This window comes from Salvelinus fontinalis, chromosome 36, assembly GCF_029448725.1.
Source record: "Salvelinus fontinalis isolate EN_2023a chromosome 36, ASM2944872v1, whole genome shotgun sequence".
Taxonomy (NCBI): Eukaryota; Metazoa; Chordata; class Actinopteri; order Salmoniformes; family Salmonidae; genus Salvelinus; species Salvelinus fontinalis.
Window position 1 is genome coordinate 34,246,243 of NC_074700.1, and position 21,185 is coordinate 34,267,427.

The 21,185-nt window shown below is 46.6% G+C and overlaps 1 protein-coding gene across 2 annotated transcripts; it reads right to left on the minus strand.

The window, feature by feature from the left end:
- Positions 1 to 14,720: 14,720 nt before the first annotated feature.
- Positions 14,721 to 16,946, minus strand: trappc1 (trafficking protein particle complex subunit 1). 2 transcript variants are annotated; one of them, XM_055901355.1, is made up of 5 exons: positions 16,840 to 16,945; positions 16,343 to 16,441; positions 16,010 to 16,080; positions 15,359 to 15,497; positions 14,721 to 14,977 (listed from the first exon to the last, which is right to left on the minus strand). In XM_055901355.1, exons 2-5 carry the CDS (start codon positions 16,439 to 16,441, stop codon positions 14,849 to 14,851), a joined length of 438 nt encoding a protein of 145 aa, XP_055757330.1. In that variant the 5' UTR covers positions 16,840 to 16,945; the 3' UTR covers positions 14,721 to 14,848. The 2 variants fall into 2 exon arrangements, with proteins under 2 accessions (XP_055757330.1, XP_055757331.1); XM_055901356.1 differs by lacking the exon at positions 14,721 to 14,977 and adding an exon at positions 14,984 to 15,078 and having other exon boundaries at positions 16,840 to 16,946.
- Between the last annotated feature and the right edge of the window lie 4,239 nt (positions 16,947 to 21,185).

The following is a 21,185-nucleotide window of genomic DNA, read 5'->3' on the forward strand; positions in this document are numbered from 1 at the left end:
AGGGGCTGGGGGAGCCAGAGTAGCTTACCAAGCAAGAGGGTCCAAGGCACTCAGAGCATGCATCGACCAACTGGCAAGTATCTTCACTGACATTTTCAACCTCTCCCTGACCGAGTCTGTAATACCAACATGTTTCAAGCAGACCCCCATAGTCTCTGTGCCCAAGGAAGTGAAGGTAACCTGCCAAAATGACTACTGCCCAATAGCACTCATGTTGGTAGCCATGAAGTGCTTTGAAAGGCTGGTCATGGATCACATAAACACCATCGTCTCGAGTGGCCGTCCTGCAAAGACGACTGCAAGAGCACAGCGCAGAACGCTCAATGAGGTTAAGAAGAATCCTAGTGTGTCAGCTAAAGACTTACAGAAACCTCTGGAACATGCTAACTCTGTTGATGAGTCTACGATACGTAAAACACTAAACAAGAAGGGTGTTCATGGGAGGACACCACGGAAGAAGCCACTTCTGAAACAAACAAAAAAACATTGCTGTCGTCTGAAGTTTGCAAAAGAGCACCTGATTGTTCCTCAGCTCTACTGGCAAAATATTCTGTGGACAGATGAAACTACAGTTGAGTTGTTTGGAAGGAACACAACACTATGTGGAGGAAAAAGGCACAGCACACCAACATCAAAACCTCATCCCAACTGTAAAGTCTGGTGGAGGGAGCATCATGGTTTGGGGCTGCTTTGCTGCCTCAGGGCCTGGACAGCTTGCTATCATCGACGGAAAAACTAATTCCCAAGTTTTTCAAGACATTTTGCAGGAGAATGTAAGGCTATCTGTCCGCCAATTGAAGCTCAACAGAAGTTGGGTGATGCAACAAGACAACAACAGAATGGCTTCAACAGAAGAAAATACACCTTCTGGAGCGGCCCAGTCAGAGTCCTGACCTCAACCTTCTGGAGTGGCCCAGTCAGAGTCCTGACCTCAACCTTCTGGAGTGGCCCAGTCAGAGTCCTGACCTCAACCTTCTGGAGTGGCCCAGTCAGAGTCCTAACCTCAACCTTCTGGAGTGGCCCAGTCCTGACCTCAACCTTCTGGAGTGGCCCAGTCAGAGTCCTGACCTCAACCTTCTGGAGTGGCCCAGTCAGAGTCCTGACCTCAACCTTCTGGAGTGGCCCAGTCAGAGTCCTGACCTCAACCCCATGGAGTGGCCCAGTCAGAGTCCTGACCTCAACCCCATGGAGTGGCCCAGTCAGAGTCCTGACCTCAACCTTCTGGAGTGGCCCAGTCAGAGTCCTGACCTCAACCTTCTGGAGTGGCCCAGTCAGTCCTAACCTCAACCTTCTGGAGTGGCCCAGTCAGAGTCCTGACCTCAACCTTCTGGAGTGGCCCAGTCAGAGTCCTGACCTCAACCTTCTGGAGTGGCCCAGTCAGAGTCCTGACCTCAACCTTCTGGAGTGGCCCAGTCAGAGTCCTGACCTCAACCTTCTGGAGTGGCCCAGTCAGAGTCCTGACCTCAACCTTCTGGAGCGGCCCAGTCAGAGTCCTGACCTCAACCTTCTGGAGTGGTCCAGTCAGAGTCCTGACCTCAACCTTCTGGAGCGGCCCAGTCAGAGTCCTGACCTCAACCTTCTGGAGCGGCCCAGTCAGAGTCCTGACCTCAACCTTCTGGAGCGGTCCAGTCAGAGTCCTGACCTCAACCTTCTGGAGCGGCCCAGTCAGAGTCCTGACCTCAACCTTCTGGAGCGGCCCAGTCAGAGTCCTGACCTCAACCTTCTGGAGCGGCCCAGTCAGAGTCCTGACCTCAACCTTCTGGAGTGGTCCAGTCAGAGTCCTGACCTCAACCTTCTGGAGCGGCCCAGTCAGAGTCCTGACCTCAACCTTCTGGAGCGGCCCAGTCAGAGTCCTGACCTCAACCTTCTGGAGTGGTCCAGTCAGAGTCCTGACCTCAACCTTCTGGAGTGGCCCAGTCAGAGTCCTGACCTCAACCTTCTGGAGTGGCCCAGTCAGAGTCCTGACCTCAACCTTCTGGAGTGGCCCAGTCCTGACCTCAACCTTCTGGAGTGGCCCAGTCAGAGTCCTGACCTCAACCTTCTGGAGTGGCCCAGTCAGAGTCCTGACCTCAACCTTCTGGAGTGGCCCAGTCAGAGTCCTGACCTCAACCCCATGGAGTGGCCCAGTCAGAGTCCTGACCTCAACCCCATGGAGTGGCCCAGTCAGAGTCCTGACCTCAACCTTCTGGAGTGGCCCAGTCAGAGTCCTGACCTCAACCTTCTGGAGTGGCCCAGTCAGTCCTAACCTCAACCTTCTGGAGTGGCCCAGTCAGAGTCCTGACCTCAACCTTCTGGAGTGGCCCAGTCAGAGTCCTGACCTCAACCTTCTGGAGTGGCCCAGTCAGAGTCCTGACCTCAACCTTCTGGAGCGGCCCAGTCAGAGTCCTGACCTCAACCTTCTGGAGTGGCCCAGTCAGAGTCCTGACCTCAACCTTCTGGAGCGGCCCAGTCAGAGTCCTGACCTCAACCTTCTGGAGCGGTCCAGTCAGAGTCCTGACCTCAACCTTCTGGAGCGGCCCAGTCAGAGTCCTGACCTCAACCTTCTGGAGCGGCCCAGTCAGAGTCCTGACCTCAACCTTCTGGAGCGGTCCAGTCAGAGTCCTGACCTCAACCTTCTGGAGCGGCCCAGTCAGAGTCCTGACCTCAACCTTCTGGAGCGGCCCAGTCAGAGTCCTGACCTCAACCTTCTGGAGCGGCCCAGTCAGAGTCCTGACCTCAACCTTCTGGAGTGGTCCAGTCAGAGTCCTGACCTCAACCTTCTGGAGCGGCCCAGTCAGAGTCCTGACCTCAACCTTCTGGAGCGGCCCAGTCAGAGTCCTGACCTCAACCTTCTGGAGTGGCCCAGTCAGAGTCCTAACCTCAACCTTCTGGAGTGGCCCAGTCCTGACCTCAACCTTCTGGAGTGGCCCAGTCAGAGTCCTGACCTCAACCTTCTGGAGTGGCCCAGTCAGAGTCCTGACCTCAACCTTCTGGAGTGGCCCAGTCAGAGTCCTGACCTCAACCCCATGGAGTGGCCCAGTCAGAGTCCTGACCTCAACCTTCTGGAGTGGCCCAGTCAGAGTCCTGACCTCAACCTTCTGGAGTGGCCCAGTCAGTCCTAACCTCAACCTTCTGGAGTGGCCCAGTCAGAGTCCTGACCTCAACCTTCTGGAGCGGCCCAGTCAGAGTCCTGACCTCAACCTTCTGGAGCGGCCCAGTCAGAGTCCTGACCTCAACCTTCTGGAGTTGCCCAGTCAGAGTCCTGACCTCAACCTTCTGGAGTGGCCCAGTCAGAGTCCTGACCTCAACCTTCTGGAGTGGCCCAGTCAGAGTCCTGACCTCAACCTTCTGGAGTGGCCCAGTCAGAGTCCTGACCTCAACCTTCTGGAGCGGCCCAGTCAGAGTCCTGACCTCAACCTTCTGGAGTGGTCCAGTCGGAGTCCTGACCTCAACCTTCTGGAGCGGCCCAGTCAGAGTCCTGACCTCAACCTTCTGGAGTGGCCCAGTCAGAGTCCTGACCTCAACCTTCTGGAGCGGCCCAGTCAGAGTCCTGACCTCAACCTTCTGGAGTGGTCCAGTCAGAGTCCTGACCTCAACCTTCTGGAGCGGCCCAGTCAGAGTCCTGACCTCAACCTTCTGGAGTGGTCCAGTCAGAGTCCTGACCTCAACCTTCTGGAGCGGCCCAGTCAGAGTCCTGACCTCAACCTTCTGGAGTGGCCCAGTCAGAGTCCTGACCTCAACCTTCTGGAGCGGCCCAGTCAGAGTCCTGACCTCAACCTTCTGGAGTGGTCCAGTCAGAGTCCTGACCTCAACCTTCTGGAGCGGCCCAGTCAGAGTCCTGACCTCAACCTTCTGGAGTGGCCCAGTCAGAGTCCTGACCTCAACCTTCTGGAGCGGCCCAGTCAGAGTCCTGACCTCAACCTTCTGGAGTGGTCCAGTCAGAGTCCTGACCTCAACCTTCTGGAGCGGCCCAGTCAGAGTCCTGACCTCAACCTTCTGGAGTGGCCCAGTCAGAGTCCTGACCTCAACCTTCTGGAGCGGCCCAGTCAGAGTCCTGACCTCAACCTTCTGGAGTGGTCCAGTCAGAGTCCTGACCTCAACCTTCTGGAGCGGCCCAGTCAGAGTCCTGACCTCAACCTTCTGGAGTGGCCCAGTCAGAGTCCTGACCTCAACCCGATTGAGACGCTGTGGCATGACCTCGAGGGAGCGGTTCACACCAGAGATCCCAAGAATATTGCTGAACTTAAACAGTTTTGTAAAGAGGAATGGTCCAAAATTCCTCCTGACCTTTGTGCAGGTCTGATCCGCAACTACAGAAAACGTTTGGTTGAGGTTATTGCTGCCAAAGGAGGGTCAACCAGTTATTGAATCCAAGGGTTCACATACCTTTCCCACCATGCACTGTGAATGTTTACACGGTGTGTTCAATAAAGACATATAATTGTCTGTGTGTTATTAGTTTAATCACACTGTGTTTGTCTGTTGTTGTGACCTAGATGAAGATCAGATCAAATGTTACAACCAATTTATGCAGAAATCCAGGTATTTCCAAAGAGTTCACATACTTTTTCTTGCCCCTGTATATACTAGGTGGTGTCAGAGGACTGTACCGGTACCCCCTGTATATACTAGGTGGTGTCAGAGGACTGTACCGGTACCCCCTGTATATACTAGGTGGTGCCAGAGGACTGTACCGGTACCCCCTGTATATACTAGGTGGTGCCAGAGGACTGTACCGGTACCCCCTGTATATACTAGGTGGTGTCAGAGGACTGTACCGGTACCCCCTGTATATACTAGGTGGTGCCAGAGGACTGTACCGGTACCCCCTGTATATACTAGGTGGTGTCAGAGGAGTGTACCGGTACCCCCTGTATATACTAGGTGGTGTCAGAGGACTGTACCGGTACCCCCTGTATATACTAGGTGGTGTCAGAGGACTGTACCGGTACCCCCTGTATATACTAGGTGGTGTCAGAGGACTGTACCGGTACCCCCTGTATATACTAGGTGGTGTCAGAGGACTGTACCGGTACCCCCTGTATATACTAGGTGGTGTCAGAGGACTGTACCGGTACCCCCTGTATATACTAGGTGGTGTCAGAGGACTGTACCGGTACCCCCTGTATATACTAGGTGGTGCCAGAGGACTGTACCGGTACCCCCTGTATATACTAGGTGGTGTCAGAGGACTGTACCGGTACCCCCTGTATATACTAGGTGGTGTCAGAGGACTGTACCGGTACCCCCTGTATATACTAGGTGGTGTCAGAGGACTGTACCGGTACCCCCTGTATATACTAGGTGGTGCCAGAGGAGTGTACCGGTACCCCCTGTATATACTAGGTGGTGCCAGAGGAGTGTACCGGTACCCCCTGTATATAGCCTCGGTATTGTTATTGTTACTTTAGTTTATTTAGTAAATATTTTCTTAACTATTTCTTGAACTGCATTGTTGGTTAAGGGCTTGTAAGTCAGCATTTCATGGTAAGGTCTACACTTGTTGTATTTGGCGCATGTGACAAATAAGATTTGATTTGATCAAGGCTGGGCCACATATACAGTAGGTGTGTAAGAGGTCATACAATACGTTTTGTAGTGATTCCTATGTTGTTGATGTAAATAATATTTGCTTGTCTGATGTGTGTAATGAGGAGCAACCAGACACTCCATTTAACACATTTATGAAACTACTTATCCCAGTTACTAATAATCTTGCACCTATAAAAAAAATGACTGTAAAATCGGTTAAATCCCTGTGGATTGATGAGGAATTGAAAAAGCACTATTTGACCAAGAAGGAGACTGATGGAGTGCTGCATCAGATGACCTGGCCTCCACAATCACCCCCAACCTCCACAATGTAGAAAATAGTAAAAATAAAGAAAAACCTTGAATGAGTAGGGTGTTGTAAAACATTTGACCGGTAGTGTATATATAAATACAGGGCATTGGGAAAGTATTCAGACCCATTGACTTTCTCCAAATTGTATTACTTTACAGCCTTATTCTAAAATTGATTAAATCGTTTTTTCCCCCTCATCAATCTACACACAATACCCCATAATGACATCACAATACCCCCTAATGACATCACAATACCCCACAATGACAAAGCAAAAACTGTTTTTTGCTAATTTTTTGCTAATGTATTAAAAATAAAAAACTGCAATATCACATTGACATAAGTATTCAGACCCTTTACTCAGTACTTTGTTGAAGCACCTTTGGCAGTGATTTCAGCCTTGAGTTCCTCTTGGGTATGATGCTACAAGCTTGGCACACCTGTATTTGGGGAGTTTCTCCCATTCTTCTCTGCAGATCCTCTCAAGCTCTGTCAGGTTGGATGGGGAGCGTCGCTGCACAGCTATTTTCAGGTAACTCCAGAGATGTTCGAGTCGGTTCAAGTCCGGGGTCTGGCTGGGACACTCAAGGACATTCAGAGACTTGTCCGGAAGCCACTCCTGCATTGTCTTGGCTGTGTGCTGTGATAGAAAAATTACATATTCATCTTGTCCTGCGTTATCTTGGCTGTGTGCTTAGTGTCGTTGTCCTGTTGGAAGGTGAACCTTCGCACCAGTCTGAGGTCCTGAGTGCTCTGGAGCAGGTTTTCATCAAGGATCTCTGTGTACTTTGCTCTGTTCATCTTTCCCTCCATCCTGACTAGTCTCCCAGTACCTGCCGCTGAAAAATATCCCCACAGCATGATGCTGCCACCACCATGCTTCATAGTAGGGATGGTGCCAGGTTTCCTCCAGACGTGACGCTTGGCATTCAGGCCAAAGCGTTCAAGCTTTGTTTCATCAGACCAGAGAATCTTGTTTCTCATGGTCTGAGAGTCTTTAGGTGCCTTTTGGCAAACTCTAAGCAGGCTTTCATGTGCTTTTTACTGAGGAGTGGCTTCCGTCTGGCCACTGTACCATAAAGGCCTGATTGGTGGATGCAGAGATGGTTGTCCTTCTTGAAGGTTCTCCCATCTCCACAAAGGAACTCTGGAGCTCTGTCAGAGTGACCATTGGGTTCCTGGTCACCTCCCTGACCAAGGCCATTCTACCCCGATTGCTTAGTTTGGCCGGGCGGCCAGGTCTAGGAAGAGTCTTGGTGGTTCCAAACTTCTTCCATTTAAGAATGATGGAGGCCACTGTGTTCTTGGGGACCTTCAATGCTGCAACCGTTTCGTTTGGTACCCTTCCCCAGATCTGTGCCTCGACACAATCCTGTCTCAGAGATCTATGGACAATTCCTTCGACCTCATGGCTTGGTTTTTGCTCTGACATGCACTGTCAACTGTGGGACCTTATATAGACAGGTGTGTGCCTTTCCAAATCATGTCCAATCAATTGAATTTACCACAGGTGGACTCCAATCAAGTTGTAGAAACATCTCAAGGATGATCAACGGAAACAGGATGCACCTGAGCTCAATTTCGAGTCTTATATCATAGAGTCTGAATATGTATGTAAATTCATCTAAAAACCTCTTTTTGCTTTGTCATTCTGGGGTATTGTGTGTAGATTGATTAGGAAAACATGTAATTTAATCAATTTTAGAATTTAAGTCTGTAACGTAACAAAATGTGGAATAAGTCAAGGGGTCTGAATACTTTCCGAAGGCACTCGACACATCAGTGGAGGCTCCTCAGAGGAGGAAGGGGAGGATCATCCTCAGTGAATGTCATAAAAATTAAAATTGTAAAACATTAAAGTTATCCTTTTTAGATAAAACTATACCAAATATATTCACGCCAACATATAATTGATTTAAACACACTGTTTTGCAATGAAGGTCTACAGTAGCCTCAACAGCACTCTGTAGGGTAGCACCATGTTGTAGCAGGAGGACAGCTAGCTTCTGTCCTCCTCTTGGTACATTGAATTCAATACAAAACCTAGGAGGCTCATGGTTCTCACCCTCTTCCATAGACTTACACGGTAATTATGACAACTTGTAGAGGACGTCCTCCAACCTATCAGAGCTCTTGCAACATGAACTGACATGTTATCCACCCAATCAAAGGATCAGAGAATGAATCTAGTACTGAAAGCATAAGCTACAGCTAGCTAGCACTGCAGTGTTTAAAACATGGTGAGTAGTTGACTCAAAGAGAGAGACAATAGTTGAACAGTTTTGAACAAAATCATTTCTTCAAAAAAGGATTAGCAAGAGTGTAATTTTTTTTCACTTTCAGTTTCATTAACTTAGCTAGCACATGCAGCTAGCTAGCTAAGCCTACTCAGAGGGATGCTATGTTAGCTAGCTGGCTATGACAGAGGGATGCTATGTTAGCTAGCTGGCTATGACAGAGGGATGCTATGTTAGCTAGCTGGCTATGACAGAGGGATGCTATGTTAGCTAGCTGGCTATAACAGAGGGATGCTATGTTAGCTAGCTGGCTATAACAGAGGGATGCTATGTTAGCTAGCTGGCTATGACAGAGGGATGCTATGTTAGCTAGCTGGCTATGACAGAGGGATGCTATGTTAGCTAGCTGGCTATAACAGAGGGATGCTATGTTAGCTAGCTGGCTATGACAGAGGGATGCTATGTTAGCTAGCTGGCTATAACAGAGGCATGCTATGTAAGCTAGCTGGCTATAACATAGGGGTGCTATGTTAGCTAGCTGGCTATAACAGAGGGATGCCATGTTAGCTAGCTGGCTATGACAGAGGGATGCTATGTTAGCTAGCTGGCTATGACAGAGGGATGCTATGTTAGCTAGCTGGCTGTGACAGAGGGATGCTATGTTAGCTAGCTGGCTATGACAGAGGGATGCTATGTTAGCTAGCTGGCTATGACAGAGGGATGCTATGTTAGCTAGCTGGCTATAACAGAGGGATGCTATGTTAGCTAGCTGGCTATGACAGAGGGATGCTATGTTAGCTAGCTGGCTATAACAGAGGGATGCTATGTTAGCTAGCTGGCTGTGACAGAGGGATGCTGTGTTAGCTAGCTGGCTATGACAGAGGGATGCTATGTTAGCTAGCTGGCTGTGACAGAGGGATGCTATGTTAGCTAGCTGGCTATGACAGAGGGATGCTATGTTAGCTGGCTGGCTATGACAGAGGGATGCTATGTTAGCTAGCTGGCTATAACAGAGGGATGCTATGTTAGCTAGCTGGCTGTGACAGAGGGATGCTATGTTAGCTAGCTGGCTATGACAGAGGGATGCTATGTTAGCTAGCTGGCTGTGACAGAGGGATGCTATGTTAGCTAGCTGGCTATGACAGAGGGATGCTATGTTAGCTAGCTGGCTGTGACAGAGGGATGCTATGTTAGCTAGCTGGCTGTGACAGAGGGATGCTATGTTAGCTAGCTGGCTGTGACAGAGGGATGCTATGTTAGCTAGCTGGCTATGACTATCCAACACAACACTGGAACCCTTCCAAGTCAAGGAAAGCTTTTGGTTTTATTAATTTATTGCCACAGGGTTTACTAACGCGTTAGTTCTATTAGCTATGTTGACTATGACGTTACTTTAGCTAATATGGTGACAACAATATAGGCTGTGTGTAGCAATTATGACATGGTTTGACTTGGAAAGGTTTTTTCTCCTGGCCACATACGGGCTGATGTGTTGTGCATTGAAGTCCACAAGATAAGGGAAAAGGTGAGAGGAGACCGTATAGATGCGGGAAGGAATACAGCTATGAAAGTGAACTGTGTTTACACGTGATCAGGGGTGTATTCATTGAAGACGATTCTGTTAAGTTTCTTAAACGGAAGCAAACGGAACAAAACGGGGATAAACATACCTGAATTTGTCCAATAGAAACTCTCGTTTGCGACTGTTGGACTAATGATGACAGCCTAGATCAGCTAGACGCAGGCCAGTGTGAGAGGTGGTTTTGAATGTGTCACGGTCACCTCAAATATTTCTCTTGTCCTGCGTGCACCTATGTTGTAAATAAGGCCATGCTTATGAATAAATAAACCGTCCTCCCTCATCATAAACGGCACTGACCGCCACAGATATACAGCGCTGTGAAAAAGTATTTTCCCTCTTCCTGATTTCTTATTGTTTTGCACATTTGTCACACTTAAATGTTTCAGATCATCAAACTAATTTAGATATTACACAAAGATAACCCAAGTAAACACAAAATGCAGTTTTTAAGTGATGATTTTATTTATTAAGGGAAAAAAGCTATCTGGACCTTCATGGCCCTACGTGACAAAGTAATTGCCTCCCCCCTTGTTAAATCATGAATTTACTGTGGTTAATCACATGTTTTGTAAAGCTGAGTTCAATTTCACCAGCCACACCCAGGCCTGATTACTGCCAGACCTGTTAAATACAGAAATCACTTCAATAGAAGCTGTCTGACAAAGTGAAGTAGGACAAAAGACCTCAAAAAGCAAGACATCATGCCACAATCCAAAGAAAAACAGGAACAGATGAGAAACAAAGTAATTGATATCTATCAGTCTGGAAAGGGTTTACAAAGCCATTTCTAAAGCTTTAGGGACTCCAGCGAACCACGGTGAGAGCCATTATCCACAAATGAGGACATTTTGAACAGTGGTGAACCTTTCTCAGGAGTGGCCTACCAACATTACCCCAAGAGCACAGCGACCACTCATCCAAGAGGTCACAAAAATAACCCACAACAACATCTAAAGAACTGCAGGCCTCAGTTAAGGTCAGGGTTCATGACCAGAAGAGACTGGGCAAGAATGGCCTCCATAACAGAGTTCCAAGGTGAAAACCACTGTTGACCAAAAAGAACATAAAAGGCTCGTCTCACTTTGGGCAAAAAACATCTTGATGATCCCCAAGACTTTTGGGAAAATATTCTGTGGACTGACGAGACAAAAGTTTAACTTTTTGGAAGTTGTGCGTCCCGTTACATCTGGCGTAAAAGTAACATATCATACCAACAGTCCAATATGGTGGTGGTAGTGATGGTGGTGATAGTGATGGTCGCTGTAGTGTGATGGTCTGGGGTTGCTTTGCCGCTTCAGGACCTGGACGACTTGCTGTGATTGATGGAACCATGAATTCTGCTCTCTACCAAAACATCCTGAGGGAGAATAACGGGCCACCAGGTCGTGACCTCAAGCTGAAGCGCACTTGTGTTCTGCAGCAGGACAACGATCCAAAACACACCAGCAAGTCCACCTCTGAATGGCTTCAAAAAACCCAAAATGAAGGTTTTGGAGTGGCCTAGTCAAAGTCCGGACTTGAATCTGATTGAGACGCTGTGGCGTGACCTTAAAAAGGCGGTTCGTGCTCGAAAACCCTCCAATGTGGCTGAATTAAAACAATTCTGCAAAGAAGAGTGGGCCAAAATTCCTCCACAGCGATGTGAAAGACCCATTGCCAGATATCACAAACTCTTGATTGCAGTTGTTGCTGCTGAGGCTGGTGAGGGTGGTGAGGCTGGTGAGGCTGGTGAGGGTGGTGAGGCTGCTGAGGGTGGTGAGGCTGGTGAGGGTGGTGAGGCTGCTGAGGCTGGTGAGGGTGGTGAGGGTGGTGAGGCTGGTGAGGCTGGTGAGGGTGGTGAGGCTGGTGAGGGTGGTGAGGGTGGTGAGGCTGGTGAGGCTGGTGAGGGTGGTGAGGGTGGTGAGGCTGGTGAGGGTGGTGAGGGTGGTGAGGGTGGTGAGGGTGCTGAGGGTGGTGAGGCTGGTGAGGGTGGTGAGGGTGGTGAGGCTGGTGAGGGTGGTGAGGCTGGTGAGGGTGGTGAGGCTGGTGAGGGTGGTGAGGGTGGTGAGGCTGGTGAGGGTGGTGAGGGTGGTGAGGCTGGTGAGGGTGGTGAGGGTGGTGAGGCTGGTGAGGCTGGTGAGGGTGGTGAGGGTGGTGAGGCTGGTGAGGGTGGTGAGGCTGGTGAGGGTGGTGAGGGTGGTGAGGGTGGTGAGGGTGGTGAGGCTGGTGAGGGTGGTGAGGCTGGTGAGGCTGGTGAGGGTGGTGAGGCTGCTGAGGGTGGTGAGGGTGCTGAGGCTGCTGAGGGTGGTGAGGGTGGTGAGGGTGCTGAGGGTGGTGAGGGTGGTGAGGGTGCTGAGGCTGCTGAGGGTGCTGAGGGTGGTGAGGCTGGTGAGGGTGGTGAGGGTGGTGAGGGTGGTGAGGCTGGTGAGGCTGGTGAGGCTGGTGAGGCTGGTGAGGCTGCTGAGGGTGGTGAGGGTGGTGAGGGTGGTGAGGCTGCTGAGGGTGGTGAGGGTGGTGAGGGTGGTGAGGGTGCAGAGGCTGCTGAGGGTGGTGAGGGTGGTGAGGCTGGTGAGGGTGGTGAGGGTGGTGAGGCTGGTGAGGGTGGTGAGGGTGGTGAGGCTGGTGAGGCTGGTGAGGCTGGTGAGGGTGCTGAGGCTGCTGAGGGTGGTGAGGCTGCTGAGGGTGGTGAGGCTGGTGAGGGTGGTGAGGCTGCTGAGGCTGGTGAGGGTGGTGAGGCTGGTGAGGGTGGTGAGGCTGCTGAGGCTGGTGAGGGTGGTGAGGCTGGCGAGGCTGGCGAGGCTGGTGAGGGTGGTGAGGCTGCTGAGGCTGGTGAGGGTGGTGAGGCTGGTGAGGGTGGTGAGGCTGGTGAGGCTGGTGAGGCTGGTGAGGGTGGTGAGGGTGGTGAGGCTGGTGAGGCTGGTGAGGGTGGTGAGGCTGGTGAGGCTGCTGAGGGTGGTGAGGCTGCTGAGGGTGGTGAGGCTGGTGAGGGTGGTGAGGCTGCTGAGGCTGGTGAGGGTGGTGAGGCTGGTGAGGGTGGTGAGGCTGGCGAGGCTGGCGAGGCTGGTGAGGCTGCTGAGGCTGGTGAGGGTGGTGAGGCTGCTGAGGCTGGTGAGGGTGGTGAGGCTGGTGAGGGTGGTGAGGGTGGTGAGGGTGGTGAGGCTGGTGAGGGTGGTGAGGCTGCTGAGGCTGGTGAGGCTGGTGAGGGTGGTGAGGCTGGTGAGGGTGGAACAACCAGTTATTAGGTTTAGGGGGCAATTACTTCGTCACGTAGGGCCATGAAGGTCCGGATAGCTTTTTACCTTAATAAATAAATTCATCACTTAACTGCATTTTGTGTTTACTTGTTATCTGTGTAATATGTAAATTTGTTTGATCTGAAACATTTAAATGTGACAAATGTGCAAAAAAATAAGAAATCAGGAAGGGGGGGGGGGGGCAAATACTTTTTCACAGCACTGTATATTCCGGGAATTAAAGTGATATCCCATAATACGCCCCCGATCACCACGGTAACACGTCCTGTTACCCAGAACCCCCAAGGTCAGAGGTCAACAGTGATGGTGTTATCACCCTTAATCAGCCATTTAATGACCTGAGTAATCAAAAGGTTGTAACTAATACAAAGTTTCCAGTGTGTGTTCAGTGTGTGTTCAGTGTGTGTGTTCGGTGTGTCTGTGTGTTCAGTGTGTGTGTGTTCAGAGTGTGTGTTCGGTGTGTCTGTGTGTGGGGGGTTGGGTTTAGTGGGTGGGTGTGTGTGTTGTGTGTGCGGGGTTGGGTTTAGTGTGTGTGTGTGGGGGGGGGGGGGGGGTTTAGTGTGTGTGTGGGGGGGGGGGTTAGTGTGTGTGTGTGGGTGGGGGGTTGGGTTTAGTGTGTGTGTGTGTGGGGGGGGTTGGGTTTAGTGTGTGTGTGTGTGTGTGTGTTCAGAGTGTGTTCAGTGTGTGTGTGTTCAGAGTGTGTGTTCAGAGTGTGTCTGTGTGTGGGGGGGTTGGGTTTAGTGGGTGGGTGTGTTCAGTGTGTTGTGTGTGGGGGGTTGGGTTTAGTGGGTGTGTGTGTGTGGGGGGGGTTGGGTTTAGTGTGTGTGTGTGTGGGGGGGGTTGGGTTTAGTGTGTGTGTGTGTGTTCAGTGTGTGTGTGTGTGTTCAGAGTGTGTGTGTGTGTGTGTGTGTGTCTGTGTGTTTAGTGTGTGTTCAGTGTTTTGTGTGTGTGTATGTCTGTGTGTTTAGTGTGTGTTCAGTGTGTTGTGTGTGTGTGTGTTGTGTGTGTGTGTGTGTTCAGTGTGTTGTGTGTGTGTGTGGGTGTGTTCAGTGTGTGTGTGTGTGTTCAGAGTGTGTGTGTGTGTGTGTGTGTGTCTGTGTGTTTAGTGTGTGTTCAGTGTGTTGTGTGTGTGTGTGTGTGTTCAGTGTGTTGTGTGTGTGTGTGTGTGTGTGTGTCTGTGTGTTTAGTGTGTGTTCAGTGTGTGGGTGTGTTCAGTGTGTTGTGTGTGTGTGTGTGTGTGTTCAGAGTGTGTGTGTGTGTGTGTCTGTGTGTTTAGTGTGTGTTCAGTGTGTTGTGTGTGTGTGTGTGTGTGTGTTCAGTGTGTTGTGTGTGTGTGTGGGTGTGTTCAGTGTGTTGTGTGTGTGTTCAGTGTGTTGTGTGTGTGTTCAGTGTGTGTGTGTGTTCAGTGTGTGTGTGTTCAGTGTGTGTGTGTTCAGTGTGTTGTGTGTGTGTTCAGTGTGTGTGTTCAGTGTGTTGTGTGTGTGTGTGTTCGGTGTGTTGTGTGTGTGTGTTCAGTGTGTGCGTGTGTGTGTGTTCAGTGTGTGTGTGTGTTCAGTGTGTGTGTGCGTTCAGTGTGTTGTGTGTGTGTTCAGTGTGTGTGTGTTCAGTGTGTTGTGTGTGTGTGTTCGGTGTGTTGTGTGTGTTCAGTGTGTGTGTGTGTGTGTGTGTGTTCAGTGTGTTGTGTGTGTGTGTTCAGTGTGTGCGTGTGTGTGTGTTCAGTGTGTGTGTGTGTTCAGTGTGTGTGTTCAGTGTGTTGTGTGTGTGTGTTCGGTGTGTGTGTGTGTGTGTCCATCGTAGTGGAGGATGGAAAGGCTCCTCTCACAGAACAGAAACATGCCATCACATCACGTTGTTCAGGTTTAATGGTTCTATTTAACAACAACCAACATTCTGACATGTTACTAACAAATAAATACATGATTACACCCCTCACTTCCCCCAGACAACCCCCCAATGTGTGTGTGTGTGTGTGTTATGCAGCGCGGGGGCTGAAGAACGGCAGGGCTCGGATGTAGAGGTCCAGTCGAGTAGAGAAGAGGTCAGAGGACAGCTGCTCCCCAAGAACACACAGAGGATTCTTCACTATGTACTCTACATACAGCTGGAATAGAGAGACAGAGGTTATAATACTACATACAGCTGGAATAGAGAGACAGAGGTTATAACACACAGAGGATTCTTCACTATGTACTCTACATACAGTGAGAGTGGGAGAGAGAGAAGAGGAGAGAAGCGAGGGAGAGAGAGAGAAGTGAGAAGCAGAGAGAGAAGCGAGAAGCAGAGAGAGAAGAGAGGGAGAGAGAGAAGCAGAGAGAGAAGCGAGAAGCAGAGAGAGAAGCGAGAAGCAGAGAGAGAAGCGAGAAGCAGAGAGAGAAGCGAGAAGCAGAGAGAGAAGTGAGAAGCAGAGAGAGAAGCGAGAAGCAGAGGGAGAAGCGAGGGAGAGAGAGATAGTGGGTTTCTTACACCCCCCCCCCATGCTTACGGTGCTGTATATCTGGTGCAGTATCTCTCTGGCGTTGGGAACTCCCAGGTCTGTGTTCATTATGATCTTGATGCCAGTAGCTGTCTCATAGTAGTGCAGTTTATACTTGCTGGTCTGAAAGGTCAAGAAGCCATCCTTCCTGTAGAGGGGTTAAGGGTTAATAACATTTACATTTTACATTTTAGTCATTTAGCAGACGCTCTTATCCAGAGCGACTTACAGTAGAGTGCATACATTTTATTACATTTTTACATACTGAGACAAGGATATCCCTACCGGCCAAACCCTCCCTAAACCAGACGACGCTATGCCAATTGTGCGTCGCCCCACGGACCTCCCGGTTGCGGCCGGCTGCGCAGAGCCTGGGCGCGAACCCAGAGACTCTGGTGGCGCAGCTAGCACTGCGATGCAGTGCCCTAGACCACTGCGCCACCCGGGAGGCCTTTGTGTTAACAGTGTGAAGGAAGCTACATAGCTACTGAACCTTCGTACTCAGAGCAAATCTTCAGACTTACAATAGTTCAATATAGGATGTAGGAGGATGACCACACAAGACTAATGTTAACACATACCATATACCCATACCACCCACACCACCAATACCCACCCATACCACACCACCCATACCACACCACCCACTCTGAAGGATACATATCCAGGGGAGACATCTTGCTGCAGAAGGATCTAATGGAGAACAGCATCCCATACATCAGCTTAAACTCCTGAGAGAGAGAGAGAGATATGAGAGAGAGAGAGAGAGAGAGAAACCAGTCTAGACAATTGTATCACTTCTGTTATAATAAAGCCTGTATGAAACAAGCCTGTATGGTTGGTTATGAAGACTCTTTACAAACACTGTGTAGGCTATACGAAACACTATGAAGCCTGTATGAAATACTATGAAGCTTGTATGAAACTGAACGTCTATGAAGCATGAATGAAGCGTTATGAAGCCTGTATGTCACGTTATGCCTCCTGTCTCACCTCCTCCTTGGAGATGCCGGCCTGTTTCTTGCGGTTCCACTCCCCATAGTGCAAACAGCTTCCGTTACGATCAAAGATGTACAAGTTATGAACCGTCATCTATACAGGGGTCAGAGGTTAAATGTCAGGCTTCACTTCGACCACAACTGGTGAAATTGTGAATCCTTTATATTGCTTTTTTAGTCATGTGGTGGCTAGCTATGAAACGACCCCTATTATGTAGTGCTAGACAGAGCGAGGAATAACTACTTCGATCTTTGTCAGTATTTTTGGACTCTCCCTTACTAAATATACGCCGTGCAACTAGCTACAATATAAACGAGTATGTGTGTGTAATGTGATGATGCTATTGAGCTAACGTTGGCTAACTAGCTAGACATTCAAGCTATCGAGTTACACTGCGTTGTCTGTGTCGTTACTAGCATTATCTAACTTCGAAAATGTCTAACAAATAACCATTAATAAAGAGAATTTGTCGAGAATCAAAAACTGTTAACCTTTCTCTTCCTGTTTCTTACAGAGATACCCCAAAAGAGATGCCCCTTCTACTGCCTGACGATAAAAAAAAGTCTGCCAAAACTCTTTCGTTCCGGGCATGAAAGCAATGATTGGAAGGAGAGCAAAATACTATAAGAATGGAATAGTTTGTCTGTTTGTGCTACTATTTTACACATCAAGATAGAATTTGTGCGATCATTTCAGAAAGGCACTCCATAAAGTGCGTTGTTTTGTCAAGCTACGTGAGGAGATGCGCTACTTGCGTACAAGTACTCGACAATTTCTTCCGTATCTTTGGTATCCACATAGACGTACGCCGGGTTGCCATGTTCGCAGTTTTCTGGCTAACTTTGAAAACAATGTCGGAGGTGAAGATGGAGTGATCGCGGGTTCGGGTTTTTGGGCTAGTTTTAAATTGCACCGCGGCCGCAATGGCAATTTATTTAAAATATTTTCATAACAAAAATATAAACGCAACAACTAATGAAACTGAGGTGTGTTTCTGTCTGTAATAAAGCCCTTTTGTGGGGAAAACTCATTCTGATTGGCTGGGCCTGGCTCCCAAGTGGATGGGGCTGCATCCCCAGGCATGTGAAATTCCATACATTAGGGCCTAATGATTTGACTTATTTCTTCATGTAAACTGTAACTCGTTGAAATTGTTGCGTTGGAACTAGAAGCACAAGCATTTCGCTACACTCGCATTAACATCTGCCAACCATGTGTATGTGACTAATAAATTTGATTTGATTTGATTTGTTTATTTTTTTTAGTTTAGTTTGGAGCTGGTTTAAACTGCATTCTAATGTCAACTGCTTATGGTAAACCATATCAACTGTTTATGGTAAACCCTATCAACTGTTTATGGTAAACCATATCAACTGTTTATGGTAAACCATATCAACTGGTAAACCATATCAACTGTTTATGGTAAACCATATCAACTGTTTATGGTAAACCATATCAACTGTTTATGGTAAACCATATCAACTGTTTATGGTAAACCATTTCAACTGTTTATGGTAAACCATATCAACTGTTTATGGTAAACCATATCAACTGGTAAACCATATCAACTGTTTATGGTAAACCATATCAACTGTTTATGGTAAACCATATCAACTGTTTATGGTAAACCATATCAACTGTTTATGGTAAACCATATCAACTGTTTATGGTAAACCATATCAACTGTTTATGGTAAACCATATCAACTGTTTATGGTAAACCATATCAACTGTTTATGGTAAACCATATCAACTGGTAAACCATATCAACTGGTAAACCATATCAAATGTTTATGGTAAACCATATCAACTGTTAAACCATGTCAACTGTTAAACCATATCAACTGGTAAACCATATCAACTGTTTATGGTAAACCATATCAACTGTTTATGGTAAACCATATCAACTGTTTATGGTAAACCATATCAACTGTTTATGGTAAACCATATCAACTGGTAAACCATATCAACTGGTAAACCATATCAACTGTTTATGGTAAACCATATCAACTGTTAAACCATGTCAACTGTTAAACCATATCAACTGGTAAACCATATCAACTGTTTATGGTAAACCATATCAACTGTTTATGGTAAACCATATCAACTGTTTATGGTAAACCATATCAACTGGTAAACCATATCAACTGGTAAACCATATCAACTGTTTATGGTAAACCATATCAACTGTTAAACCATGTCAACTGTTAAACCATATCAACTGGTAAACCATATCAACTGGTAAACCATATCAACTGGTAAACCATATCAACTGGTAAACCATGTCAACTGGTAAACCATATCAACTGGTAAACCATATCAACTGGTAAACCATGTCAACTGTTTATGGTAAACCATATCAACTGGTAAACCATATCAACTGTTAAACCATATCAACTGGTAAACCATATCAACTGTTTATGGTAAACCATATCAACTGGTAAAACATGTCAACTGTTAAACCATATCAACTGGTAAACCATATCAACTGGTAAACCATATCAACTGGTAAACCATATCAACTGTTTATGGTAAACCATATCAACTGGTAAACCATATCAACTGGTAAACCATATCAACTGTTTATGGTAAACCATATCAACTGGTAAACCATATCAACTGTTTATGGTAAACCATATCAACTGTTTATGGTAAACCATATCAACTGTTTATGGTAAACCATATCAACTGGTAAACCATATCAACTGTTTATGGTAAACCATATCAACTGGTAAACCATATCAACTGGTAAACCATATCAACTGGTAAACCATATCAACTGTTTATGGTAAACCATATCAACTGGTAAACCATATCAACTGTTTATGGTAAACCATATCAACTGGTAAACCATATCAACTGTTTATGGTAAACCATATCAACTGTTTATGGTAAACCATGTCAACTGGTAAACCATGTCAACTGTTTATGGTAAATCATATCGACTGGTAAACCATATCAACTGTTTATGGTAAACCATGTCAACTGGTAAACCATATCAATTGGTAAACCATATCAACTGGTAAACCATATCAACTGTTTATGGTAAACCATATCAACTGTTAAACCATATCAACTGTTTATGGTAAACCATATCAACTGGTAAACCATATCAACTGTTTATGGTAAACCATATCAACTGGTAAACCATATCAACTGGTAAACCATATCAACTGGTAAACCATATCAACTGGTAAACCATGTCAACTGGTAAACCATATCAACTGGTAAACCATATCAACTGTTAAACCATATCAACTGGTAAACCATATCAACTGTTTATGGTAAACCATATCAACTGGTAAACCATATCAACTGGTAGACCATATCAACTGGTAAACCATATCAACTGGTAAACCATATCAACTGTTTATGGTAAACCATATCAACTGTTTATGGTAAACCATATCAACTGTTAAACCATATCAACTGGTAAACCATATCAACTGGTAAACCATATCAACTGGTAAATCATATCAACTGTTTATGGTAAACCATATCAACTGGTAAACCATGTCAACTGGTAAACCATATCAACTGGCAAACCATATCAACTGGTAAACCATATCAACTGGTAAACCATATCAACTGGTAAACCATATCAACTGTTTATGGTAAACCATATCAACTGGTAAACCATATCAACTGTTTATGGTAAACCATATCAACTGTTTATGGTAAACCATATCAACTGTTTATGGTAAACCATATCAACTGTTTATGGTAAACCATTTCAACTGTTTATGGTAAACCATATCAACTGGTAAACCATATCAACTGTTTATGGTAAACCATATCAACTGTTTATGGTAAACCATATCAACTGTTTATGGTAAACCATATCAACTGTTTATGGTAAACCATATCAACTGTTTATGGTAAACCATATCAACTGTTTATGGTAAACCATATCAACTGTTTATGGTAAACCATATCAACTATTTATGGTAAACCATATCAACTGGTAAACCATATCAACTGGTAAACCATATCAACTGTTTATGGTAAACCATATCAACTGTTAAACCATGTCAACTGTTAAACCATATCAACTGGTAAACCATATCAACTGTTTATGGTAAACCATATCAACTGTTTATGGTAAACCATATCAACTGTTTATGGTAAACCATATCAACTGTTTATGGTAAACCATATCAACTGGTAAACCATATCAACTGGTAAACCATATCAACTGTTTATGGTAAACCCTGTCAACTGTTAAACCATGTCAACTGTTAAACCATATCAACTGGTAAACCATATCAACTGTTTATGGTAAACCATATTAACTGTTTATGGTAAACCATATCAACTGTTTATGGTAAACCATATCAACTGGTAAACCATATCAACTGGTAAACCATATCAACTGTTTATGGTAAACCATATCAACTGTTAAACCATGTCAACTGTTAAACCATATCAACTGGTAAACCATATCAACTGGTAAACCATATCAACTGGTAAACCATATCAACTGGTAAACCATGTCAACTGGTAAACCATATCAACTGGTAAACCATATCAACTGGTAAACCATGTCAACTGTTTATGGTAAACCATATCAACTGGTAAACCATATCAACTGTTAAACCATATCAACTGGTAAACCATATCAACTGTTTATGGTAAACCATATCAACTGGTAAAACATGTCAACTGTTAAACCATATCAACTGGTAAACCATATCAACTGGTAAACCATATCAACTGGTAAACCATATCAACTGTTTATGGTAAACCATATCAACTGGTAAACCATATCAACTGGTAAACCATATCAACTGTTTATGGTAAACCATATCAACTGGTAAACCATATCAACTGTTTATGGT

What these genes read in the sequence shown, in the direction of transcription:
- trappc1 (XM_055901355.1), bottom strand. Translation starts at nt 16,441, where the DNA reads ATGACGGTTCATAACTTGTACATCTTTGATCGTAACGGAAGCTGTTTG. An exon ending in CCGGCATCTCCAAGGAGGAG is followed by an intron (nt 16,081 to 16,342) that starts GTGAGACAGGAG and finishes TCTCTCTCTCAG; the next exon opens with GAGTTTAAGCTGATGTATGG. An exon ending in TGCACCAGATATACAGCACC is followed by an intron (nt 14,978 to 15,358) that starts GTAAGCATGGGG and finishes TCTCTATTCCAG; the next exon opens with CTGTATGTAGAGTACATAGT.